The sequence below is a fragment of the Anopheles merus genome, chromosome X (genome assembly GCF_017562075.2).
Source record: "Anopheles merus strain MAF chromosome X, AmerM5.1, whole genome shotgun sequence".
Lineage (NCBI taxonomy): Eukaryota > Metazoa > Arthropoda > Insecta > Diptera > Culicidae > Anopheles > Anopheles merus.
In genome coordinates this window covers 7,468,404-7,492,718 of record NC_054081.1, presented here as the reverse complement: position 1 = coordinate 7,492,718, position 24,315 = coordinate 7,468,404, and the positions used below count along the sequence as shown (strand labels likewise).

Below are 24,315 nucleotides of genomic sequence, written 5' to 3'. Positions count from 1 at the left end.
ATCAAGAGCATATTATTTTGCCCAAGAAAATATACATTTTTATGAAAAAATTTCTCATTTGCAAATATTTCATACCCTTTATCAAACTCTTCACATGTATTATTTGAAAATATGAAATATTAATTTTTATTTTTAAATTCTTTTTTTATTATCACCGCAGCTTCAACTAGAGGAATAAAAGAAAACACATAGTTTTCAAACAGTTAATAAAAAAATAGTTTGGTGTAAAAATAAATACGCATTATTACATAAATAAGAATGAAAAATGATTTTCCGAATATTGAATAAATTGGAAATGGTGTACATAAAATTTGAAAAACACTGTGTGTTATAGTAACCCGAATCGAAAAAAAACGAGTGTAACGGAATACGTCGTTATGATGTAACGCTGGCAAATGTCATATTCTCTTAAGAAACTCTATTTGATTTTTAAAGGCTTTAAAAAACTGTTAATAATCAAATAGAGTTTCTTAAGGCTACTTGGGTATTGCCGGCGTCCGTCTTTGACACTTTGACAAGAGCCATCTCGTACCGATGTCATGCATTAAAAAGCTATAAAGTTCCACCAAGTTCGGTACGCTTTCTTAACAAACCTTCAAGTTCCACCATGAACCCTACACATAGTGCTAATCAGCCGCAAACTTCCAAAAAGTACCATGTGCCTGTTAAAACCCAAGCGCCACAGATTAAGCTTAAACGACTGGAAAATTGAATATCCATAGAAAAAAATGAAAGCTCCACAGCTTTATTGGTTTGATCAATAGATGGCGTATTACAACTCATCATTATATTGCTATCCTTTTCTTGCAATGTGTTTCGACAAGTTTCATCTTATGACCTATATAGCCTTATAACTTTCTGAGCAAAAATCTATATGAATGGTCGTGTGGTCAGATACGTGGGTATCAACACCAACGACCATTACTCAAATCTCACTTGCTTCAGTACTGGTGGTTTCCGTTGGAGTTTAGTATTTAAACAATTGTATCGCCGTTCTAGTTCTAGCGATGCATAACTTCAATGCGAAACCATACAACAGTACAGAGGAAATGAGAACCCAAGCGCCACAGATTAAGCTTAAACGACTGGAAAATTGAATATCCATAGAAAAAAAATGAAAGCTCCACAGCTTCATTGGTTTGATCAATAGATGGCGTATTACAACTCATCATCATATTGCTATCCTTTTCTTGCAATGTGTTTCGACAAGTTGCATTTTATTATGACCTATATAGCCTTCTAACTTTCTGAGCAAAAATCTATATAAATGGTCGTGTGGTTAGATACATGGGTATCAACACCAATGACCATTGCTCAAATCTCACTTGCTTCAGTGCTGGTGGTTTCCGTTGGAGTTTAGTATTTAAACAATCGTATCGCCGTTCTAGTTCTAGCGATGCATAACTTCAATGCGAAACCATACAACAGTACAGAGGAAATGAGAAAGCTCTCCTCCAAGCGATGAAGCTCAACTGGTTGGGGTATCCCACCAACAGATAGCGCGCCACCAGCTTTTTTGCTATTTTTAGAATGCATGAGTCGTTTGGCGTCTGCTAAACGAAGTCTTTCTATATTCCGTTTAGGTAGAGAATTTGAGGCGTTTAGAAGCCGTTTAGTGGTCGTTTAGTGGATTTGTGGCACTTGGGAAAGCTCTCCTCCATGCGATGAAGCTCAACTGATTGGGGTATCCCACCAACAGAGAGCGCTACCAGCTTTTTTGCTATTTTTAGAATGAATGAGTCGTTTGCCGTCTGCTAAACGAAGTCTTTCTATATTCCGTTTAGGTAGAGAACTTGAGTCGTTTAGAAGCCGTTTAGTGGTCGTTTAGTGGATTTGTGGCACTTGGGTACACACACCCCAAGCGCCACAGATTAAGCTTAAACGACTGGAAAATTGAATATCCATAGAAAAAAAAAATGAAAGCTCCACAGCTTCATTGGTTTGATCAATAGATGGCGTATTACAACTCATCATTATATTGCTATCCTTTTCTTGCAATGTGTTTCGACAAGTTGCATTTTATTATGACCTATATAGCCTTCTAACTTTCTGAGCAAAAATCTATATAAATGGTCGTGTGGTTAGATACGTGGGTATCAACACCAATGACCATTGCTCAAATCTCACTTGCTTCAGTGCTGGTGGTTTCCGTTGGAGTTTAGTATTTAAACAATCGTATCGCCGTTCTAGTTCTAGCGATGCATAACTTCAATGCGAAACCATACAACAGTACAGAGGAAATGAGAAAGCTCTCCTCCAAGCGATGAAGCTCAACTGGTTGGGGTATCCCACCAACAGATAGCGCCACCAGCTTTTTTGCTATTTTTAGAATGCATGAGTCGTTTGGCGTCTGCTAAACGAAGTCTTTCTATATTCCGTTTAGGTAGAGAACTTGAGTCGTTTAGAAGCCGTTTAGTGGTCGTTTAGTGGATTTGTGGCACTTGGGACTGGCGTGAGAAACCGGTTGTAAATTCTCTTTCAGCCATCTCTCACCGGCAGTCTCGGTGTATGTAGAAACGCGCTCTCGGGGACCGCCTGTATTTCTGGTCACTCTGGGCGAGAGAGGTAAAGAAGGAAACAGCCAGGAGAACGTACACCGGGAAGAGAATGGGAGGAAAATGAATTGCTAGATTTAAGTGCAAGCATAATTTAGCGAAGCGAAAAACACAATTAAGTAAATGTTCACAAAGCATAAATAAACCAAATAAACATGAAAATATCGCATTTGTATCGTTTGCCTGGTTCTATACTGTCAAACACACACACACCATTCAATATGGCGTCGCGGAAAAGACGTTGCAATTTGAAGCTGAACCAATCTGTTTGTAGCTATATTGTAAATACCTGCCGAAGCTTATTAACAATTAACGGGAAATATTTTCATGTAAATTAAGCAATTATAAAACATTGCTTCCCCCCCTCCCCTTTCACTCCATTCCAACCGCAACCGTGGTGTAGCCAAGGTGTAACGCATCTGTCAAAGTGCCGCTGCAGCTTGACAGTTGAACGCGATGACAGGCCAACAGGCAAAAAAAGAAAAGAAAAGGAAAAAACGCCGATGTGCCACGCCAGAAAGTTACACTGTATTTGAGCTGGAGGGTGAACTGCACCAGAAAACGCCGGCTTTTTTTCCGGGGGAACGCAAAATCACACACACTCACACGCACTGAACACCCGCTGCTGCACCAACAAAAAAAAAAGTTCCCGGGACAAGCAGGGACAAGGGGACAGTGCCTGTCCTCCCTATACCGATCGGTTCGTGCCGCCTCTCCGACTGTACACGGCTCTGTGTGTGGCCGCTGTGTGTGTTTTGGCCCGCCGCGATTATTGACCGAGTCGCCCGGAGGGGGAGGTCACGAAATGCCACTATCAACTACGGGGCTTTGATGGGCAACAATAGTAGTAGCAGCAGCAGCAGCAACAACAGAGGCGACAGCAAGCGAAATCGAGTGGCCGGAAAATAGAAAAAAACAACAGCTTCCCGAGGCCGGCATCGTCACCGAGCGGGCTTCCCGAGCCGGAACGTCTAGTCATCAAACGGGCGAAACCGTATCGTTAGGGGGAAGCGAAGCGGAAGCGAACGACCGGGCACCAAAGCCGCACTACCGGGCCGGCCGGCGAATCGCGCAAGCAAGTGGTGCAGCCGAACAAGACTGGCCAGCTTCGCGATGGATCAAGTGACGAAACTACGCATGAACCTGGAGAAGCAGGAAAGCCTCATCAAGCTGGGCATCCTGACGACAGCGGCTATTCTGTGTAAGTGGGAATGGTGTTTTTTTCTTCTCTGTTTTGTATGTGGCTTGCTAGGAAAAAGGGGGCGTAATATCCAATTGAGTTTGGATAAATTTATTATAACTAGCATGAGAACAATGAAGTTTTCGTCGGACTCGATTCCGACTAGCTCCGATGTTTTCTGGAATCTGAAATCGGCTGCGGAATTGACGCCGGAATTGGCTCTAGAATCGGCTCCGAAATCAGAATCGGCTTCGAAATTGGTGTCGGTTTCGGCATCTCCATAATAATAGACGTTTGGATTCAATGATGCTACGTATTGATAGCTGCAAAGAATCAAAATTTACTTGTGAACGATCAATTCTCATGGAGATTCACGGACTGATTTTGCTTCTGAAACTTCTTATTTTAATTCTAGAACGGACCCTCATTCCGGAGCTAATTTCAATTCTGGAGTCGATTCTGATTCCGTTACCGGAGCAAATTATGATTCTCAGGTAGATTCCGATACCGGAGCAGATTCTGATTTCGGAGCCGATTTCGGAATCAGCTTCGGAGTCGACCTCGGAATCGGGTCCAGATTCAACTCCGGAATCGGAAACGATTCAGCATTGGAATCGGCTCCAGAATTGATTCAGAACACGGAATCGACTTCGGAGTTGACTTCGGAATCGGCTCAGGAGTCAACTCCGGAATCGGCTCCGGACTCAGAATAGAATCCAGCATCGGAATCGGCTCCAGAATTGATTCCGAATACGGATTCGGAATCGATTCCAGCATTGCAATTGGTTCCGGAATTGATTCCAAAAATGGATTCGGATTCGGGTAGGTCCGATTGCGAGCACTAATTTTAAGGGTTGCGGTGTGCAGTAAAGCTCGTGTCATGAACCAACCTAAACTCACCGTTTAGGTCGACTGCCTCAAAATCGCTTCCATACTCTACTGGAAGACGCCTTTACAAGTGTTCAATAATTGCGTCAATGTGTACCTTCTTGCACCACCACTTCCTCAGCCTTCTCCACGCGCCTGTTCTCCGTCCTGCGGTTCGAGAGCGTCATCCACGAGTTCGATCCGTACTTTAACTACCGCACCACGAAGCATCTGGCCGAGCAGGGCTTCTACAACTTCCACAACTGGTTCGACGATCGCGCCTGGTACCCGCTCGGGCGCATCATCGGCGGCACCATCTACCCGGGGCTGATGGTGACGTCCGCCGTCCTGTACCGGCTGATGTGGCTCGCCAACATCACGGTCGACATCCGGAACGTGTGCGTCTTTCTCGCGCCGTTCTTCTCCTCCCTCACCACGATCGTGACGTACCTGCTGACGAAGGAGATACACAGCAGCGGGGCCGGGCTGGTGGCCGGCGCCATGATCTCGATCGTGCCGGGGTACATCTCCCGGTCGGTCGCCGGCTCGTACGATAACGAGGGCATCGCGATCTTCTGCATGCTGCTGACGTACTACACCTGGATCAAGGCGGTCAAGACCGGCGCGATCCTGTGGGCGACGCTGGCCGCCCTCGCCTACTTCTACATGGTGTCGTCCTGGGGCGGGTACGTGTTTCTCATCAACCTGATCCCGCTGCACGTGCTCGCGCTGATGGCGACCGGGCGCTTCACGCACCGCGTCTACATCGCGTACAGCACGCTCTACACGATCGGCACCATCCTGTCGATGCAGATCTCGTTCGTCGGCTTCCAGCCGGTCCAGAGCTCGGAGCACATGCTGGCGTTCGGCGTGTTCGGGCTGTGCCAGCTGCACGCGTTCGTCGACTACGTGCGGTCGGCCGTGCCGAAGGAGCACTTCGACACGCTGTTCCAGGCGCTGATCGTGACGATCGCGTCGGTCGCGGCGCTGACCGGGCTCGCCCTCACCGTCACCGGGAAGATATCGCCCTGGACCGGGCGCTTCTACTCGCTGCTCGATCCGTCCTACGCGAAGAACCACATCCCGATCATTGCCTCCGTGTCCGAGCATCAGCCGACGTCCTGGTCGTCCTTCTACTTCGATCTGCAGATACTGGTGTTCCTCTTTCCCGCCGGGCTCTACTTTTGCTTCTCCAAGCTGTCCGACGCGAACATCTTCATCATCCTGTACGGCGTGACCAGCATCTACTTTGCCGGCGTGATGGTGCGCCTGATGCTGGTGCTGGCCCCCGTCATGTGCATCCTGTCCGGCATTGCCATCTCGCACCTGCTGACCAAGTACATCCGCAACATGGAGGTGGGCGGGCCTGGGCTGGCGCCCGTGCCCGAGAACAGCAGCAACCGCAAGGCGAAGGCCCGGTACGAGCAGCAATCGTCCGTGAAGAACGAGGTCGCGATCGGGTTCGTGCTGCTGGTCACCTTCCTGCTCGTCACCTACACGTTCCACTGCACTTGGGTCACGTCAGAGGCGTACAGCTCGCCCAGCATCGTGCTCAGTGCGCGGTCGCAGGACGGCGGCCGGATCATTTTCGACGACTTCCGCGAGGCGTACTACTGGCTGAAGATGAACACTCCCGAGGTATGGGTTTTTATACAGTTTTTTTTTTCATTATTTTGCTTCTCTGTTCTGAATTATACGTTGTTGTTTTTATTGTTAGAAAAGTTTACAAACTAATTTATTAGCTATGATCACCATTAAAACAAGATAATTTAGAACAGAAGGAAAAAGCTGAATGTTTTAAAACAATTATTAAAGTCTTGATGAAAACAGTTTAAATTCGAGTTTGATCGTGGCATGAAGACAGTTGATTTACGTACGTAAGTCCTGTACTCACGCACACCGATCGAACGATGATTGTTGGCACTTTGATCGCTGATCGTATCTTCGGGTACCTTGCTTTCGGAGTGATGCTGTTTGCTTGCCGCAAGTAACGTCTTCTAACAATATCCTTTTTTTTCTCTCTGCTCGTGTGCGACTCCGCCACTACAGGATGCACGTGTAATGTCCTGGTGGGATTATGGCTACCAAATCACGGCAATGGCCAACCGTACGATACTGGTGGACAACAACACCTGGAACAATACGCACATTTCGCGCGTCGGCCAAGCGATGGCATCGACCGAGGAGAAGGCGTACGAAATCATGAAGGAGCTGGACGTCGACTACGTGCTGGTCATATTCGGTGGGCTGACGGGCTACTCGTCTGATGGTGAGGCGGGATTTTGTTGTTGTTGTTTTGGTTTTGGACACAACAAAGTGGTGTTGGGTTGCATGAATCTATCGTTGAAATTCATGCATATGTTCAGTGATGATCTCGAATCAATTCTTCAAAGATTCGTGAATCTCCAAGGATTCATGAATTACCAAGGACCCTTGAATCTTGAAAGATTCATGTATTTTCAATTCTCAATTCAATAATTCTTGATTCTTGATTCTTTGATAATCATAAATCCATTCACATTCATATATCTCTAAGGATTCACGAGGATTCAAAATACACAGGTACAGGAATTTGCGCAATCCCGCCTAATAACATACCCGTCGTGGGTTCCAACCTCGCATGGGCTGTCTCTCCGTAGCAAAACGAACTATCCGGCTTCGTGGTACTTTCCTAGAAGTCTCGAAAGCCTGTATAGGCTGGCATGACCACGTAGGTCGTTACGCTAAGAAGAAGAATAATGAAATGCTCAAGCTCTATGAATCCTTGGAGATTTATGAATCCCCAGAGATTCGTGAATCTTCCAAGATTTATTAATCTTTCGAGATTCATCAAACTTTGGAGATCCATGAATCTTTGCAACCGAGATCATTTAGATTCATGAATCTGAATCAGATTTATCCAACACTAAAACAAGTAGTGCCTCACCACAGAGCTAATTCCTATTCCGGGTTGCTTTTCTGCTGCTCAACACAGACATCAACAAGTTCCTGTGGATGGTGCGCATCGGCGGCAGCACGGACCGGGGCGCCCACATCAAGGAGATGGACTATTACGCGCCGAGCGGGGACTTCCGGATCGACAAGGAGGGTTCGCCGGTGCTGCTCAACTGTCTGATGTACAAGATGTGCTACTACCGGTTCGGGCAGGTCTACACCGAGGGTGGCAAAGCGCCCGGGTACGACCGGGTCCGGGGTGCCGAGATCGGCAACAAGGACTTTGAGCTGGATGTGCTCGAGGAGGCGTACACGACCGAACACTGGCTGGTGCGAATCTACAAGGTGAAGGATCTCAGCAACCGTGGTGTCTAATTGGCTGCAACAACAGCAACAACCCTTCGCTTTATGTCGATTTGCTCGAGTCGGGTTGCGTAGTCATACAACTCCCCCTACTTAACATTACTTCTTCTTCTTCTCTCTATTAACGATCGGATTGCATCCCAGCCGTAAGTTGAATATGTTTCCCTACAAAAGCATACACCCACCCCACACAACACCTCATTTACGACCGCTGCCTTAAACGATGCAAACAAACAAACAAACAAAACACACACACACACACACACACACAGGGGACAGTTTATTGAATTGAAGGATTCTATTTTGTTAATTCTGTATTGTAAGAATTTTCCTTTTTTTTCTATGGTTTATTGCAACACTCCGGCAGTTGATATTGTACGCGAGATTGAATGCATTTATTAGTTTTGATCATGATCATACCAGTGGTTTAGGGCCTCCCTCCCGGAAATTAGGGCCAACGCACCGCACACGCCCACGGTTCGACGTGTGGCCAATGGAATTAGTCTGCGCGACCGTTTGAAACGCACAACGCGATTTGGCCGCCCATCCCGGTCAGTAGAGCACAGTGTTACCCCACTCAAATAAGGACTCGGCATTAACAGGGAGTTTTTTTTGCTTTAGTTTAATTAGGACACCATTCCACAAAACACATACACACACATACAGACGAAAAAAAAAACCATCCACAAACAGAGCAAGAACAAAGCACGAGAGCAATAGGTAAAATGGTGGTGAAGCTGGAAATTCACAGTGTGTACTGCCGTCACGCCACACCGGGAAATCAAAAAACAAGTATCTTTTCCTACAAATTAAAAGCAAATAATAAAAAAACACACTTGAATTAAATATTTTACAATAAACTGACTGGCGTGTAGTTATTTAGGACTGGCGTGTACGACAACAATTTGTGGATTTTTCATGTGTTCACCTTAATTTGATTTTGCAAACTTTGTTCCGCGTTATCAGACTTAGTAACCTAAGAGTTTCTGGACAAAATTTGACACCTCTATCAGTGCGCTATGAAAGAAGAGCATCCCGTATCGTCTAATCCGGGCTCGGTGGGTCAGTATGTGAACGTCGTATAAGCCAATTCCAACATCTTGGACACCACAAGGTAACAATCAGAGCATCGAAAGAACGCCCGGTTTCGAATGGCCGGACGATTCTGAAGGACTTGAGATTTCAATGAAAGCTGAAAATCAAGATCGAGGGACAAGTCGCTACATCGCTGCGTTCGCTTGGCCGGGAGGTCGATGCAACCGGCCAAACAGTGAAGTAGTACCTGGGGAACATGAACAAACATATCGGGAAGCAAAAATCGAATCCACTGGCTTCGTAGCGGCAACCAATGACACTTGGCGGGCTTTTAGATGATTTTTGGAGAAATTTCGATAGACACCGTAGTGTGCAAACCTCTCCAACATCTCCCTGTGCTGTGTACCATCGAGATTTTCTGGACGAACATGACGCGAAGGCTCTACTCCAACAATTTTGTTGCGAAAACATAGGAAGAATTGACCAAAATCAATGGTAGATCTTAGAACACGGCTGCAAACATGTCTTCGTGCGCCACGGCAATAATTGCGGATAACTGACGACAGGCAGATCACAAGGTAGCAGATTTATCTTTGCCATAAAGCTTAAATAATTTCCTTCCAAAGGATGTTTATAGGAAGAAATTATCTCTCTTATTTTTTTAGGTCCAAGTATCGTTCCAAATCCTTCATTCAGTATGGGTTCATGAGCGGTTCCAGGACCGGTATAGGATCATGATATGTTTCAGTACCGTTTTGGGTTCATGAGCAGTTCCAGGACCGGTATGATAGGTTCCAGGGCAAGTATTTGTACATGATCAGTTCTAGGACTGATATGATCAATATTGGTTCCTGGATCGGTTTGGGATCAGTATCGGCTGCTGGACATACATAGGTTCAGCGCCGGTTCTGAAGGTATTAGGTCATGTGCAGATCTTGAACCAGAAAAGGTGATGTATTGATGTCCGGAATCAGAATCGGCTCCGGAATCGGGATCAGCTCCGGAGTGAGAATCAGCTCTCGAATTGAATGGTTATGGTTTTACATCTCTTCAGGGGTGATCGTAAATACAGTGGAAGCCTTTATCCGGGCTTCTCGGGACTTGACCTCACCCGGATATGCGAATAACACGGATAATGAGTCAAATGAAATATTTTATCATCAATTTCTGATTAAATTTAGGAAAAATATTTTATTTTTTGATAAAAATAACCCAGTTTTTATTAACTTCATGTTTTTCCCTTAAACATATTTGAAATTTGCATTGAATGATTGTGTCTTTTGTTATGACAATGTGCTCTTTTAACCGCCTTTTCAAATATCCTCCTCATAACGCAATGTCACCTTTGTATTGAACTGTCATTTCTTAACAGCACGGATAAACGGACAGCCGGATAAAAGGGATCCGAATAAACGGTGCTTCACTGTAACTCATTTTAGTTGGGTTTCAAGACCATTGTTTTTCGGCATATTTTTTACAGTAAAGGGGACGTTTGAAATTTATTTGCGTAGCCCTGTAATCTGGCCAAATGAACTAGTGTAAAGAGAAGCAATTGAGAGAAGTTTCACCTCAGACTTGGTATCAGTTTCCGGACGGCCAAACCGTCCTTTGGAGGTTCCTTCCGTTTCAGGCAAGAAAAAGGAACCTCCAGGAACGGCAAGCGATGCGCAAAGCAATCCAGTAGGAGGGCGTTTTTGGGGCCTAATTTTACCCGTTGCGAGTGAACCAAAAGCTGATGAACACCTTAAAATTGAGAAAACCATTTCTATAAAAGCATCTGACTGAAGAATCGTTTAAAAAACTCCGATGCGACAATTGTTCGATGAGGCTCTAAATAAACGGACCTTTCAAATTCGGTTTCGCCCGACCGCAGCGGAAAAGTTCCCCGTCGCGCTGTCGGACTAGCTGTCAAAAATCCCCCGTCGAACGGGTTTCGCCCGCTGCGCCTGTCAAAAGCGTTGCATTGTTGACCAAAACAACTCCGCAGAAAATTTCGGTGTGGAAATTTTCTGATAAGCTGGAAAATAAATTCCCAATCCGGTACGGTGCGCGGATGTGCGTGTTCGTGTGTGCGTGTGTGCGTTGTGCTATTTTCGCAACGTGAAGAAAACAGGTGTTTGCTGTGATTGTGTGCTTCTGTGAGCGTACGGAACATTTGCTTATCACCAGCCTCTCCCAAAACACTGCTCAAGCTCCGAAAAAAAAAACGGTTTGGTAATTGGAACCTTCTATTTCCCGTTCTTCATTTCCAGCCCCCGACCCGACGGATCATCGCTCCCCGCAAACAGATAAAGGGAGCCTGCGGGACCAGCTGAGCTGAACGGAGCGATAGTGTGTGTATGTGTGTCAGAAAGAGAGTGTGAGAGGGAGAGATAGCGAGGCCCCGGACGGGCAGGAGGTCCTCACACACACACACACGCTCGTGTTTATGTAATTTATGCTCATATCTCCCGGAGCTGTCACGAATACGCCCGTTCCCCCGTGCACCCAAAGCGCATCCCCGATAAAGGCAAAGGAACGCTGCTCTACAAACCCGGCCAGCCGTCGTGCGCTTTGTGTTCTGCTGCTGTTTGTCATCCTCCCTCCCCCCCTCTGTCGCGCAGTTTCTCCGCCGTAAGCGACCGGCCAGTCGTGTGCGTGCGTGTGGCGTGAGATGCGATACGGAAGCGGGTAGAGCGAGCGGGACAGCGAGCGAGTGCGAGCGTAGAGCACCAAGACGCACCCGACTGTGGCTGAAGGGCGGACGGTGCATTTTTGATAAGCTGTACGACCTCTGACTTGCCCTAAAACGGCCTGGGTCCGAGAAGGTTCTACCGTGCTGTGTCAACCGTACGGCCCTTTTACAATCGCCACACGCCAGCTTTGAGGCGAGGGCGGGAAGCAGCTCACGTTCGCTATCCGATAGTGCGGAACAGCTGATACACCCAACCACACACACACACACACACACACTCACGGACAAAAAATCCCCCCGTCATTCCAATCGGAAAGCAACATGAGCTTGGTTTAAGGTCACACGCGCGTCCACCCAATCAACCTCCCACTCGCGCGCGCACGCGTGTGTTTGTGTGTGTGTGATCAGCACGATCAGCATTGTCACCCAGCCGGCCCAACCCGGGGCCCAACATCAACCCCTAGTTGCCCTAGCACACAGCATCCCAGCAAGGGCCGCTCCACTTAGCACAGCATGGTGGAACCGATGTTCGATTACCAATTCCGGCACATTCTCATCGGGGACAGCACGGTCGGCAAGTCGTCGCTGCTCAAGTACTTTACCGATGGCAAATTTGCAGAGGTAAGTCAGTGGGGGAGGGAGGGAAGGGGGGGGGGTGTTTTGAAAGGAGCGCCCCTTTTGCGCAGTAAAAATGTCCGCTGCAAGGCCGCTTACGGTGGCTAGTGGATCAATTTTATGGATTGAAGTTCTATTTTAGGTTATTTGAATTAGTTTCATTGGATCAGGTCCGAATAAAACAGGCCAGTATGAAGATTCGGTACATTTAGAGGGTTGAAGAATCTATTATCATTGGTACTAGTAGGGATCGTGAGGTCAGTTGCCCGATTTTCCCTCCACAAAAGCTACAAAGATGACCCAAAGTCATTCAACGAGTGTCTCAGAAAAAGAGAATTCGGACGTCGTAGTTGAGTCTATTTTTGATGTCTCGGTAAGACCTGTTTGATAAAGAATTTGCTAGAAATTGGTAACATAGGACCGATTTATGGAAGCTACGAACGAACTTTCGATTTTCTGAACCTAAAGCAATCTAGTTGCTTTGTCCGTGACATTAGATTTATCAAAAGATCGATTTATTGACTAAAAACGTTCTACAAAACATGGAACATTCATCTCTGGGGACATAAAAATCGAGCGTATCCCCTAATGATTAAAAACAAACTATTCTCCGAGGAGTTTGTAGGAAGCGAAAAGGGCACGTCAGGAACTATTCTTGGTCTTAATACTGTAGCTAAAAGAAAATGATTATTCTGGCTAAAAAAAACCTTCTGCAGGTTGTTGCTAGGCAAATTTTTAAACATTTAGCTTTTACATATTTTGTTTATTACGCTCTTTTCACAAAAAACTAAGCATATATAAAATATGCTTATTTGGCTAGAATTCTGGTTAGGAAAAATCAATCGAAACGGGCTGCCGAAAGCGCAGTAGTCGTCAAATCTAGTGTTGGGTTTCTCTAGAATCTTTCGTTGAGATTCATTCATATGAATCTACACTGATAAGTGATTCGAGTCTCCAATCGACTCTTCCAAGGATTCATGAATCTCGAATAAGAGAAATCCTTGAAAATTAATGAATCTCGAATAATAAATGAATCTTCGTAGGATGTTACGCCAAGAAGAAAAAAAGGAGAAGCTCAAGCTCTATAAATCTTTGGAAATGTGTTAATCATTAATCTTTGAAGATTCATTAATCTTTGAAGAATCATCATTCTTTGAAGATTTATGGATCTTTGGAGATTCACGAATCTTTGAGATTTATGAATCATTGAGATAGATGAATCATTGATCCCAGGTGAATCTTTGAGATTCATGAATCATTATTATCGAGATTTAGATTAATTGAATCATTTCAAAGATTCATTCAGATCCATGAATCTGAATCAGATTTACACTATTTCATGAATCTTTGCATCCGAGATTCAGATTCATTGAATCATTTCAAGGATTCATTCATTTTCATAGTCCCCAAGCCTACATGTGGTACAGGCCTTGACTGATAACGGTTGTTGAGCCGAGAAGAATAATAATGAGAAGCTCTATGAATCTTTGGAAATGGGTAAATCCCTTGAGATGTGTAAACCCAAGAGATGCGTGAATCTATCGAGATGTGTTAATCTTGTGAAAATCATGGATCTTTGGAGATTCGTGGATCTTTGAAGATTTATTAATCTTTGGAGTTTCATTCATCTTTGAGATTCATGAATCATTAAGATTTATGAATCATTGAGATTCATGAATCTTTGCAACCGAGGTTCAAAATCGTTCAGATTCCCTTTTGCATGAATCTTTGTAACCGAGATTCAGACTCATTGAATCATTTCAAAGATTCATTCAGATTCATCAATCTGAATCAGATTAACCCAATTTCATGAATCTTTGCAACCGAGATTCAGTTTCATTGAATCATTTGAAGGATTCGTTCAGATTCATACAACCGTATTATATTCTTATAATCGAGTCGTCTCGACGTCGAGTTGATGAATTGTGTGTGTTCATTTGTATGGAAAAATTCCCTTTGGAATTCATTGTCTCGACTCGAATCGAATCGAGTTCAGAATAGAATAAGCCTGATAATCACTGAAAGCCAAGCCCACAAGTGGTACAGACAGGCCTTGATCGACATCGGTTGTTGAGCTAATGAAGAAGAAGAAGAAGACTCAGATTCATGTACCTAAATCAGATGTATTTAGAACGCTAGTCAAATTACTAAACCAACTCTTGGTGATGATTTTAAAACAAGCTTATAAAATTGAACCGTAAATCCAAAAATAAGGAATTTTGCCAACAGATTACCAACAAACACAATCTATTTTTATCTAGTTTCATTGAAAAAGCTTTATTTTTCCATGTAAAAACTTCCAAAACCTCAAAGCCATGCTAGGTCTCCATGGAAACCTCAAAGCAGCTGCTTGATGCGGGCCAGTTTAGTTACAAATTAAATTTTTTTTAGCAACATTCAAACTCGACGACGTTGTGTGTCCTAAAATCAAATTAAAAGCGACCACTTTAATAAAAAACTTCCACTTTACGCTGACGTGTAACGCTCTTCTGTCTGCTTCCCGTTTCCCTCCAGCTCTCCGATCCGACGGTAGGGGTCGATTTCTTTGCCCACCTGATCGAGGTGATGGACGGCACCCGGATCAAGCTGCAGCTGTGGGACACGGCCGGCCAGGAGCGGTTTCGCTCGATCACCAAATCCTACTACCGGAACTCGGTCGGCGTGCTGCTCGTGTACGACATCACCAACCACGCCAGCTTCGAGCACATCCCGCTGTGGATGATGGAGGCGAAGCGGCACATCGAGCCGCACCGGCCGGTGTTCGCGCTGGTCGGCTGCAAGCTCGATCTCGTCACGAGCGGGGCGCAGCAGCGCGAGGTGAGCATCGAGGAGGCGCGCACGTTCGCCGAGCAGCACGGGCTGATCTTCGTGGAGACGTCCGCCCGGTCCGGCATGAACGTGCGGGAGGCGTTCACGCTCGTCACGCAGGAGGTGTACAACCGGATCAAGAGCGGCGAGTACAAGGTCGAGGACGGCTGGGACGGCATCAAGAAGGGCTTCATGCGGCCGAACAATCTCGACTTCAACCTGGTGGTGGCCGAATCCGCCCGAAGTACCTGCTGTTAGTTGGGTCGGTTTTGGGGCGGGCGGGTAAACCCTTTTTTTTGCTTTCCAATCACGCCACTTCTGTAACACACCGCTCCGTACGCACCTTCCCGTAAGCGTACGTGGTACACACAGACACACACACACACGCATACACACAAGCGCGTGTGGCACCATACTTCAGCGGTGCGATCCAAAGAATCAAAACAGATGCGCAATTTAGGAAAAATCGGCATCGCACGGGGAACAACGGACGGTTTGAATTCTGGCTTCCCGCTCTTCCTCGAGCGACGTGCCCGCTGGGGGTGGGGGGGGGGGAGGGAGGAGTGACCTTTTTTCCGTTTACATTTTACCCACTTCCGCTTTTAATTCAGGCAGGGAGGCGCTCAGTTTTATTCCTTTCGTTACATTTTATTTCTTACAATAATAATGGAAAAGATTTAAATGGCTCTACACACACACACACACACACACAGCGCACGGTTCAGCTGTGTTTTTGGTGGAAAGTTTTGCAACGAAAAAAGGGGGAAGCTTTTAAAATGAAAAACATCGTTGGCCACCAAAAAAAACAAAAAAAAAACAAAAAAGAAAAGAAGAAATCCGTTACCAAGGTTTGCCACGTGGTCACCGAGAGAGAATCACGAGGCGCTTGCCGGTGAGGTGGAAAAATGTACACTCCTGGTGGGGGGAGGAAGATGTTTCTATGTGATATTATTTGTGTACATGTTCTGTGTTCATCCTGTGTGTGTATGTGTGCGTGTATGTGTTTGTATGTGTCCAATATTGGGTGGGCAAAGTGGACAAAACGGATCATAAAATGTGAACTTTTTCATACACGTGAGGTAAAAAAGAACCACCAAACAGCTAGAAAACGAAACTAACAAAAACGGAACATCGAGAAAAGAAGGGGAGAGGTTGAGGAGCGTTGTTTAGGAGGCGATGATCTTTATACGAGCGCGCTAGAACACACGGGATAAAAAATTCAATTAAGCAAGGCATTGTAATTGTAAAAAAAAAAACAAAAACGGTAAACCAAAAACAAAAAATCATTTAAAAAACTACCAACAAAGCATTAAACAATTAATCACTTTTTAACGGACTGTTTTTGTGTGTCTGTGTGTGTGTGTGTGAGTGGGTGTATGGTACTCGAAGCGAGGGGCGATTGGAGTACGCCCTTGGGCCCCTTCGCAATTAGAAGGTAAAAAAAAGAAAACGAATTGTGAGAAGTAAACAGTCAACACGTTTCAGTACGGCCGTTAGAAGGATACCATTCCCCATTGGGCGGTTCAAATACGGTACGTGTGTGTGTGTCAAACCTTTGAAATTCTCTTGCTAACATGCGATCGCAGTCATGTATATACGTAAGGTACTCAACAGCAGGACTAGTAAGCGGTGGCAAACGCTGGGTGTGTGTGTCGAGGGATTCTTTCCGGGAGAAAGCGAAGTACGGTGAGCGACCGGGGAAGGAGGGTGCATATTTTTTTGTGTTTTCGTATAAATGTTTATGTTGTCCACGAAGCTATAATGCAGCTGGACTCTAAACTGCACGGTAGAGTTAAAACCAATAAATACATAATTATAACAAGGCACAACGGTTGTTCGTTTGAGGAAAGAAAGCGAGGAGGGAAGTAGGGTTTTTTTTATTTAAGTTAAATTTGAATTAACTGGTTAATTTGGCCAGATTACAGGGCTACGCAAATAAATTTCAAAGATTCTCTTTTGCTGTAGATAGTGCGTCGAAAACAATGGCCTCAAAGCCCAAGTAAAATTAGGTATTTTAAGAGGTCATAAATAACTAAGACCAAAACCAAACATAGACCGCTCCTGACACCAATACATCACCTTTACTGGTTCAAGATCTGCACATGACCTAATGCCTAAAGGACCGGCGCTAAACCTATGCAAGTCCAGGAGCCGATATTGATCCCAAACCGATCCAGGAACCAAGACTGATTATATCGGTCCTAGAACTGATCTTGTACTCATACCTGCCCTGGAATCTATAATAAACCCATAACGGTACTGAAACTGATAATGAACCCATATCGGCTCTAGAACCTATCATGAACCCATACCGGTACTGGAACCTATCATAAACGTATATCGGTCCTGGAATCTATCATGAACTCATACTGGTACTGGAACCGATCACGGGTACTGAAACTACTCATGGATCCATACCGGCACTGGAATTGATACTGAATCCATACCGGCACTGGAATAGATACTGAATCCATACCGGCCCTGGAACCGATCATGAACTGAATCGGTACATATCGGTACTGAAACTGCTCACTACTGATCCTGGAACCTATTATGAAGTCATACCGGTCCTGGAACTGCTCATGAACATATACCAGTCCTGGAATTGATAATGAACCCCTACCGGTCCTTGAACCTATCATGAACCCGTACTAGTCCTGGAACTTATTATGAACCCATACCGGTTCTGGAACTGATCATGAACCCATATTGGTATTGGAACTGCTCATGTACCCATACCGGTACAGGAACTGCTCATGAACCCATGTTAGTCCTGGAATCGATCATGAACTCATACCGGAACTGGAACTGCTCATGAACCCAAGTTAGTCCTGGAATCGATCATGAACTCATACCGGAACTGGAACTGATACCGAATCCATACCGGTCTTGGAACCGATCATGAGCCCATACCGGTCCTGGAATCTATCATGAACCGATACTGGCACGATAACTACTCAAGAACCCATACCGGTCCTGGAACCTATCATGAACCCATATTGGTACTGGAACTGCTCATGTACCCATACCGGTACTAGAACTGCTCATGAACCCATACCGGTCCTGAAACCGATCATGGAACCATACCGGTACCAGAACTGATACCGAATCCATACCGGTCCTGGAACTGATACTGAACCTATACTGGTCCAAAAATAGCTCCCGATTTTATTTATTTTCAATAACTGAACCTAAAACTGTACCGGATTCGGAACGATAATTGGCCCTGGTTGGGGTATGTATCCGACGAAATTCTAGTTTCAGTCGACAAACCATATCCGTAGTAAAAGAGCAGCTTAGGAAATAGCGTTTAAAAAACAGGAAAAGAAAATTTAGTAGAATTAGAATATTGATTATTATTTTATCGATCCTAATATGTAAGGCTTCACTAGGGTTTTGCTTTCAACTAAAGAATGGAGACGAATTTTCAAAAACCTTTACACAACCGTTGCATATTTAGTGGTTTGTATATTTAGGTATCAGATGCAACCATGTATCCAACAATTTATTGAAGTAAATTGCTCTGTACTGTTTCCATTCCTCATTTGCGCGAGCTAACGGGGTTGCCTGACCTGCAGGTGGCTAGATATTCCCCTGTTATCACCTGATATTAAATTATGACGAAATCGGACTTTTATTTACACCAGAAGTGAGGCTCATTAGGCTGCATCACGCACACGGATACATACGGTGGCCGTTTAGACTTTGCTCCTTTCACAATGCTCGACAGCTGAAGCGATCGGGCGTTATCTCCGGGGCCGGCGTTTCGGGATTTCACGCGTTCTTATCGCGTACGATTGCTCCAATATCTCCCTCGACACAAGCAATGATTAGCTAACAGTCGATTGCTTCTAGCCGAATAATTTAAAATTTATTTTGCTCTCCCGCGCACTATTCCCACGCTTCTTTCTATGCTTAACTATTTTCTTTTTTTTTTTGTTACAAAATCCCATCACAAGCTTTATATCTTAATAAATAATTAACATTGAAAAAGGCACACCAGAGGTTCGTCACTTCCCTACCGATTAATCTAAGCTACCACTAACCGCACCATATCAGAGAGTGTGTGACTCAGGCAAGCAGCGTGTGCGCCACACGGGGGTCAGTCGATGATTTGCATGCGCATCTCGTTCGTTAGAAAGGTGACGACCGTCGCGAGGACCGCCTTCTGGGCGGCCCCGTTGGCCGTCAGCAGGGACAGCACCATCACCAGATCGGTCGCGTGGAATTCGGACAGCGCGGACACGATCCGCTGCTTGAGCCGCTCCTGCTCCTGCACCGACAGGTCGTGCCGGATGATCTCGCTGACCGGTTTGAACTGATTGTTGGTCATGGCGTACGCGACCAGCCCGCCGACAGCGCCGCCCACGAACAGGCCGACCGGGCCGGCCAGCAGCCCGCCGAGGAAGGTGGTCGAGCCGGCCACGGTCGCGCCCTTGGCGCTGCTCTTGAGCGTCACGCGCATCGACTCCTTGTCCGTCAGCGTGGCCACGGCATCGAGGAGCTCGCGGGTATTGATCGGCATGGCTTTAGGACGACTGAAACGCTGCAAAGAACACGCACACACACACACATCAAGGTTACTTTTGATGGAGAAGAATCCTCTATAAAAAAAACACAAAGGAAGCCCATGCAACCTTTAAGCTTACCGGACGGAAAAGACGCTGAAACAAAACTGCAGTGCTGTGGTGCTAATGCGCATTCGAACTCATTTGAGTGCGCTAGAAGGTGAGCTGATTGAGCTGTTTTGCGTTTATTTACCTTTTCTGTATTATTCTCGCTCCACGACCTCGCCAAGTGTCACTCTGTACTGTAATTGGGCAGCTGTAAGGGAAGGTAATATCAGAGTGCGTCGCAGTCCGTATTTGGTTCGCGCTGGTTGACAGTTCCCGGGTGACGCTGCGTCAAGGCTGAGATGAAGGCTCTGCTACACGAGACGCAAATAATGCCCGCTCAAGCGTGAGTTATTTTTTTCCATCTGCAAATACAATGGAGCGCCGTTTATCCGGGCTCATCGGGACTTGACCTCGACCGGATACGCAAATGATACGGATAATGAGTCAAAGAATATATTTAATCACAAATTCTTGATTTTCGTTTGGAAAGTATCTTAAGTTTTTATACAAATCAGCCAATTTTTATTAACTTAATGTTTTTGCAATGAGATTATCTGAAATTTGCCATGAATTATAGTGTTTTTTTGTTATGAAAATGTAACCGTTTATCGGATAACCGTTTTTTCAAATATCTGAACTGTCATTTCTCAACAGCACGAGTAAACGGATAGCCGAATAAAAGCTATCCAGATAAACGGCACTCCACTGTAGTTCGGACTGAATAATATAAACTTAAAACACTGTCTAAGGAGAGAATGGAAGGAATAGGAAATTACCCAATTGACATTATTGAGTACGAATAATCGGGAATTCGAGCAAATTAAAATTAAACTGGAGCCTTAAACGTCCCTTAAACGGCACTAGTTTAAGGGAATTCAGAAAAAGCCTCACGAGTTTAAGGGAATTCCTTTAAAATCAATTTTGATGCTTCTTTTCCGGTACTTTCTTCTATATTCGCTCGAAAATGATGTTTCCTATCGTTATAGCGGGCCATTTTATACTTAAATAATATCCATTTTTTATAACGTGACACAAAATTAGCTTTTGTTTTTCATAAAAAAACACCATAGCTATGAATAAAAAATGACCTCTAAGGCATCGTCCATCGATAGAGGAACGTCTAATTTACGAACACACCAAATCTTGGCACTTTCAACTCACTTAATTACACGCAAATCCACAATTTCAAGCGTATCGAGTACTAATCGAGCAGATAATTTGATATGACAGATATCTGTTTTATTTAGCCTTGATGGCGGATATTGAATTAATAAATGAAATGAAATGAAATAAAACAATTTGGTTCAAATGTCACTCGGGTATATTATAGGAGAAAAATGCTGTGAAAAATTTTGATATTCCTTAAGTAATTTTACTGAAAAATAGGTAAGAAGCGCTGAAAAGATATAGTTATGTGGCCACACATGCAACCCACATGTAGCAACCATCATCGAGAATCTGCTGACTCGACGTGGTAGCATTGCAGCCGTCGAGCAACACCACCGGAGCAACCGGGGGATTCGCTGACGCATCCGTTGAACGCGTCCTGGTATTAGCTAAGCATAAGAAATAGCGCCAGCTAGATTTTAGCTTAGATCGAAAATTCACCCGCAACGAACTTGTAAATGAATTAAGATTTTTTTAAAAAGAACTTAGCATATCCCAAGCATAATTATATATTCGGCTATTCGAATGACTCCATCAGTATCGTAGGCGGGTCTATAAGATAGGGGCAATACTCCAAGCTTAGAACATCCAGAGCTGTCCGGAACCGCTAGTCTGCAAATGGAACCGATCGGAGTAATCGGAACTACTGATGTGTGTTCCGTAGCGAATATATTAGGCCGATTGCATTGCTTAACTGGAACGAGCGCAACTTGGTTTAAAGTTTTGAACCTAGTAGGTTTGGTCATAACGGTAGGTTCTGTCGGAACGGTAGGGTCGGTCGGAACGGTAGGGTCGGTCGGAACGGTAGGGTCGGTCGGAACGGTAGATTAGGTTGGAACTGCAGGTTCGATCGAAACGGTAGGTTCGGTCGGAACGGTGGGGTCGGTCGGAACGGTAGGTTCGGTCGGAACGGTAGGTTCGATTGGAATGGTAGGTTCGGTCGGAACGGTAGGCTTGGTCGGAACGGTAGGTTCGATAGGAACGATAGGTTCGGTCGGAACGGTAGGTTCGGTTGGAACAGTAGGTTCGGTTAGAACTGCAGGTTCGATCGGAATGGTAGGTTCGGTTGGAATGGGATGTTTGGTTGGAACGGTAGGTTCGGTTGGAACGGTAGGTTCGGTTGGAACGGAAGGTTCGGTTGGCACGGTAAGTTCGGTATGAACGGTAGGTTCGGTTGGAACGGTAGGTTCGATTGGAACAGTAGGTTCGGTTGGAACGGTAGGTTCGGTAGATTTGATCGGAACAGCTCAGAACAGTTAGAACCACTATTGCGAACTGTAACGTAAAAATTAATCCTTTGGTGAGACCGGACTAGCATTGGCAATTCCGATAAAAACATAGTAAAAAAGATCCAATCTTTTTGCTGGCCTTTCCGTTCCAATCCTTTTTGCACTTCCGTTCCATTCAAAACGAACATTACTTCAACAAAACCAGAACTTGAAGCACAACCCAACCCGCACAAAAACGCAGTAAAAGTAATTAATAAAATAATAGCAGATGTTTGATCTGCTTGTAAACATTCACGCACCTTTGATGTTTTTTTTGCAAAGAACAATTCATCGAATGTTAACACTACATCTCCTAACACCTTGGTGCACTGTGACTAACCTTGGCTAGAACGGCATAACGGCCGGTGTAAGCTTACTTTGCGTAGCAACCAACAGTAATGTCACGAAAAGGTATTGGAATTTAGGAAAATAATACAGCTATTCTTATGTTTGTATTTTTCATGTTTTTTTTTCATCATCTTGGAATTAAAATGCTCATATTAAATGATAATATAAATACTGAAAGGAAACAGAAGAGCAAATAAATATGAGCCCTCGGAATCAACCGAGCGCGTATCGGAATTAAAGCCTTTTGATGTTATGTGAGAATATTAGGATATGAAGAATTTAATTAGCTATTGTCCTTCGGGAAAGGCTTCCATGTTACGTATTCAAAAAAAAGCACAATTTGTACAAACACCACAAAACATGTATATTCTTCTGGATAGTTCTACCAAATGTGTGCGAGCAGCCTTGGCAACAATTTATAGCACGCTTATTATGGCACGCGTAAATGAACCGCCGAATGAACACGGTGCTTCATTGGAAAACGATTGAATGAACACCGTAAAGCTCGCGGGTAGTGAACTGGGGAAGCTTTCGCGAAAGCATCTCGCTGCCTTCCGCAAAGTTTGAAACAATTTACCGGTAAAGCACCGTTTAGCGATCGTGGCGCAACAAGGCATTTGCGAGGATAGTTAAATAGAATTAAAAGGCTGTCTTTATAAGAATCTGCAGGTTGAATCTGCCTTAAGGATTGTTGGTAACGTTCAAGTAATCAACACTTTTAAATGCTGCTATATTTGAGTATCATGAGATGCTATAGTTGCATAGATGGTTTCTTAGCATAGCAATTGATTTATGTTTAATGCCTTTTATCTGCCATATCCTGCTGGCGGGCACATACATTAATAGCAACACTCCATTCGCTCCCTTGGCCACTGGAAGAAATCAATCAGCAAACGTTTTGACATCACGCAATCGGCATGCCATTTACGCTACGTTTGCAACGCATTTGCTCGAATGCTCGTTCGCCTTCCCTCGAATGGTCACGCAAAGGTCAAAGGGAACCATTTCTTATGCTTCAGCGGGCCGTATGAATGCCTGGTTGCAAAAACCGAGCGCAGGGAGTAAAACAAAGCACATATGCATACGGTAGGCATAACCTGCGTCGGTCAGCTCGCCCCGCCAATGATGGATGGCCGGAAGTAGCTGCAACCCGCCCTTTGTCTCCCGCACGGTAGTATCTGCAGCCCGCTGTAAATAGCGGTGAAAATCATCGACAGACGCGGCAGGTTTTGCCAATATCTGCAACGTGAAGATACCGACGGATACGGATAGATTTGCGGATAATTTGCCTGTCCGCAGCGCGGACCGAGCGGACGATGCTGCGGACTGTGGGTAAAAAGAAAAGCGCCTCGAAGCTCGAGCCCCAGTTTTTGCAACTGGAACGGTACCGGCAGGATTCGTAGGCGTGTCCTGGTTGGCTCGCTGGCTCGCCTGGATCCGTCGTAGAAAATGGACTTGGCCCGGTTTGATGCGGGGGGGGACCCCGGCCAACGCAAGGTGAACGTTATGTGTATCGGGGCACAGCCCGACCCGGTGACACAGCACAATGTTGCGGAGGTGTATAAGTGTTTTTTTCCTCTTCTTCTAAGTGTGTGTGTCCTATAAGAAGCATAAAATGTTTTACAAAAACCGCATGTAAATGCGCTCGAGAGAAGGAGGCGGCAATAGGGGGGGTCTGCCGGGAAAACTGCACCAAGTGAATAGAAAAGGGAAATAATATAGGGTTTTCTTTTACACTATGTAACCTTAAACATAGCCTTGTTCCCGCACCTCCTTCCTCAGCTCGCTCCCATTGCTCACCGCCATATCACTGCTCTCTCTCTCCCTCTCTCGCTAATCCCGTAAAGCCATTGAATGTTTTAAGAGTGACGTTTGGTGTGTGCCT

General features: G+C 45.1%; 3 protein-coding genes across 6 annotated transcripts; 2 read left to right on the top strand and 1 right to left on the bottom strand.

Annotated features, from left to right (window-relative positions):
• The first annotated feature begins 3,041 nt into the window (after positions 1-3,041).
• On the top strand, positions 3,042-8,620 carry LOC121592886 (dolichyl-diphosphooligosaccharide--protein glycosyltransferase subunit STT3A). The gene is made up of 4 exons (XM_041914755.1): positions 3,042-3,756; positions 4,745-6,240; positions 6,652-6,871; positions 7,577-8,620. Exons 1-4 carry the CDS (start codon positions 3,669-3,671, stop codon positions 7,909-7,911), a joined length of 2,139 nt encoding a protein of 712 aa, XP_041770689.1. The 5' UTR covers positions 3,042-3,668; the 3' UTR covers positions 7,912-8,620.
• Positions 8,621-10,878: 2,258 nt separating this feature from the next.
• LOC121591661 (ras-related protein Rab-39B) lies at positions 10,879-16,145 on the top strand. 4 transcript variants are annotated; one of them, XM_041912434.1, is made up of 3 exons: positions 10,879-10,974; positions 11,187-12,229; positions 14,738-16,145. In XM_041912434.1, the coding sequence occupies exons 2-3, from the start codon at positions 12,122-12,124 to the stop codon at positions 15,287-15,289; spliced, it is 660 nt and encodes a 219-aa protein (XP_041768368.1). In that variant the 5' UTR covers positions 10,879-10,974; positions 11,187-12,121; the 3' UTR covers positions 15,290-16,145. The 4 variants fall into 4 exon arrangements, with proteins under 4 accessions (XP_041768368.1, XP_041768357.1, XP_041768347.1 ...); XM_041912423.1 differs by having other exon boundaries at positions 10,879-11,047; XM_041912413.1 differs by having other exon boundaries at positions 10,879-11,072.
• Positions 16,146-18,876: 2,731 nt separating this feature from the next.
• Positions 18,877-19,866, bottom strand: LOC121591678 (protein C19orf12 homolog). The gene is made up of 2 exons (XM_041912446.1): positions 19,681-19,866; positions 18,877-19,577 (listed from the first exon to the last, which is right to left on the bottom strand). The coding sequence occupies exon 2, from the start codon at positions 19,554-19,556 to the stop codon at positions 19,134-19,136; it is 423 nt and encodes a 140-aa protein (XP_041768380.1). The 5' UTR covers positions 19,557-19,577; positions 19,681-19,866; the 3' UTR covers positions 18,877-19,133.
• Positions 19,867-24,315: the final 4,449 nt, after the last annotated feature.